This window comes from Gekko japonicus, unplaced genomic scaffold, assembly GCF_001447785.1.
Source record: "Gekko japonicus isolate JY-2015 unplaced genomic scaffold, Gekko_japonicus_V1.1 scaffold3965, whole genome shotgun sequence".
NCBI classification, from domain to species: Eukaryota; Metazoa; Chordata; class Lepidosauria; order Squamata; family Gekkonidae; genus Gekko; species Gekko japonicus.
Genome location: NW_015165944.1, coordinates 51,328 through 52,887, shown reverse-complemented (window position 1 = coordinate 52,887; position 1,560 = coordinate 51,328). Strand labels below are relative to the sequence as shown.

General features: G+C 46.6%; 1 protein-coding gene across 2 annotated transcripts in view; it reads right to left on the bottom strand.

Moving 5' to 3' along the window:
* The window catches only part of LOC107110651 (neuronal migration protein doublecortin-like), a 38,741-nt gene extending 38,304 nt beyond the window's left edge, over positions 1–437 (bottom strand). The window contains exon 1 of one of the 2 annotated variants that reach the window (XM_015411449.1): positions 305–437. In XM_015411449.1, coding sequence (XP_015266935.1) covers positions 305–431 — 127 coding nt within the window. In that variant the 5' untranslated portion in view covers positions 432–437. The remainder of the gene's footprint in view (positions 1–304) is intronic. The other variant, XM_015411450.1, reaches the window with a different exon arrangement.
* Between the last annotated feature and the right edge of the window lie 1,123 nt (positions 438–1,560).

Genomic DNA, 1,560 nt, shown 5'->3' with positions numbered 1-1,560 from the left:
TTTCCCAACCTGGACTTGATCACCTTTTCTCTAGTTCTCCTCCGTCTTCTGTCACAAACCATCCGAACAAATCCTGTCAACTTCACCACCTTGGATACAGCTACCATAGAGGCCTATATCAGCAAACACGTGTACAAGCCCTCACATTAAATCACAGAATTAAAAACACATGCAGTCCATTTACATGGCAAGCGTTTCTGGAGGGACTGAACCAAGTTGTGCCCACGCATGAAAGAGGCTCAATGGCCTTGATGCAAAACTCATCATCACCAGCACTGATCTGCTGTGTAAAATGGCCACTCACCATCCTGAAGGTTACCTGAATCAGCGGGGGATTTGCTCCGGCGCACAGGGGCTGGGCTCTTGGCCGAACTCTTCTGAGGTGTCGGGGAGGACTTGCTGCCTGGAGTAGTCGCAGGGGTGGCTTTCATTACTCGGCACTCTGTGGAAAGTGAAGCAAACCACAGGGAACAACGGCTCCATATTAATGCTAAGAAACTGCATTCAGTTTTAGTTGATGTAATATGAAAATAATCCCATTTTATCAAGGTAGGTTGCGGACTAAAGTTACACAGGTATGAAATCTGAAATCTGTAAGGACCCCCGTGTTAGTTCTTATGGGGGCTCACTGAAACATGAAACCTTATAATTTCCCCCTTCAGCTCATAATCCCCTGGAACAGCCACCACCAACACCACAACAATGCTGAAGTCTTAACACCTCCTTACTCATCGTCGGAGTCCCTACCGTGCTTTTAAATGAGACTTTTCACGTTTTTTCGATCGCTCAGACCTCAGCATCTTGTGTTTCATTTTCCCTTCAATTCACTTCAAAGGGGATGTTGCTAATTGCCTCTCAGTACAAGATTCGAATGTGCAAAAAACAGAAGACGAAGACGGAAACACTTCTCAGTAACTTCCCTACCGTGCTTTTAAATGAGACTTTTCACGTTTTTTCGATCTCTCAGACCTCAGCATCTTGTGTTTCATTTTCCCTTCAATTCACTTCAAAGGGGATGTCGCTAATTGCCTCTCAGTACAAGATTTGAATGTGCAAAAAACAGAAGATGAAGACGGAAACACTTCTCAGCAACAGACAGAGTGATCCTCAGCCAAGGTAGACCCTTCTGTCCGTTGAAGCTAATAAGCTTAGAAAGGGTGTGTGGCGGTCAGGGGTCATTTCATAGAAAAAGAGGTGCAGGAGCTCATTAGCATAACTCATTAGCATAACTCATTTGCATGTGCCACACCCCCTGACATCACTGGAAGTGTGTCAGAAGGCAACCACCCACCGCTCAGGCTCCACTGGACTGATTTGGATTCCTGGCTATTGGGGGGGAGGGGGACGTGCAGGTCTGCCCTAGCAGAGGAGGGAGAGCTTGTACCTGAATAAAACTTCACCTTAAAGGTGCTATTGGACTGTTTTGGATTGCTAGCTGGTGGGGGGGACGCGCTGATCTGTGAAGGAAGGAAGGAAGGAAGGAAGGAAGGAAGGAAGGAAGGAAGGAAGGAAGGAAAGAAAGAGTAATCCAATGAACACTCTTCACCTGCTTGTGAGCAG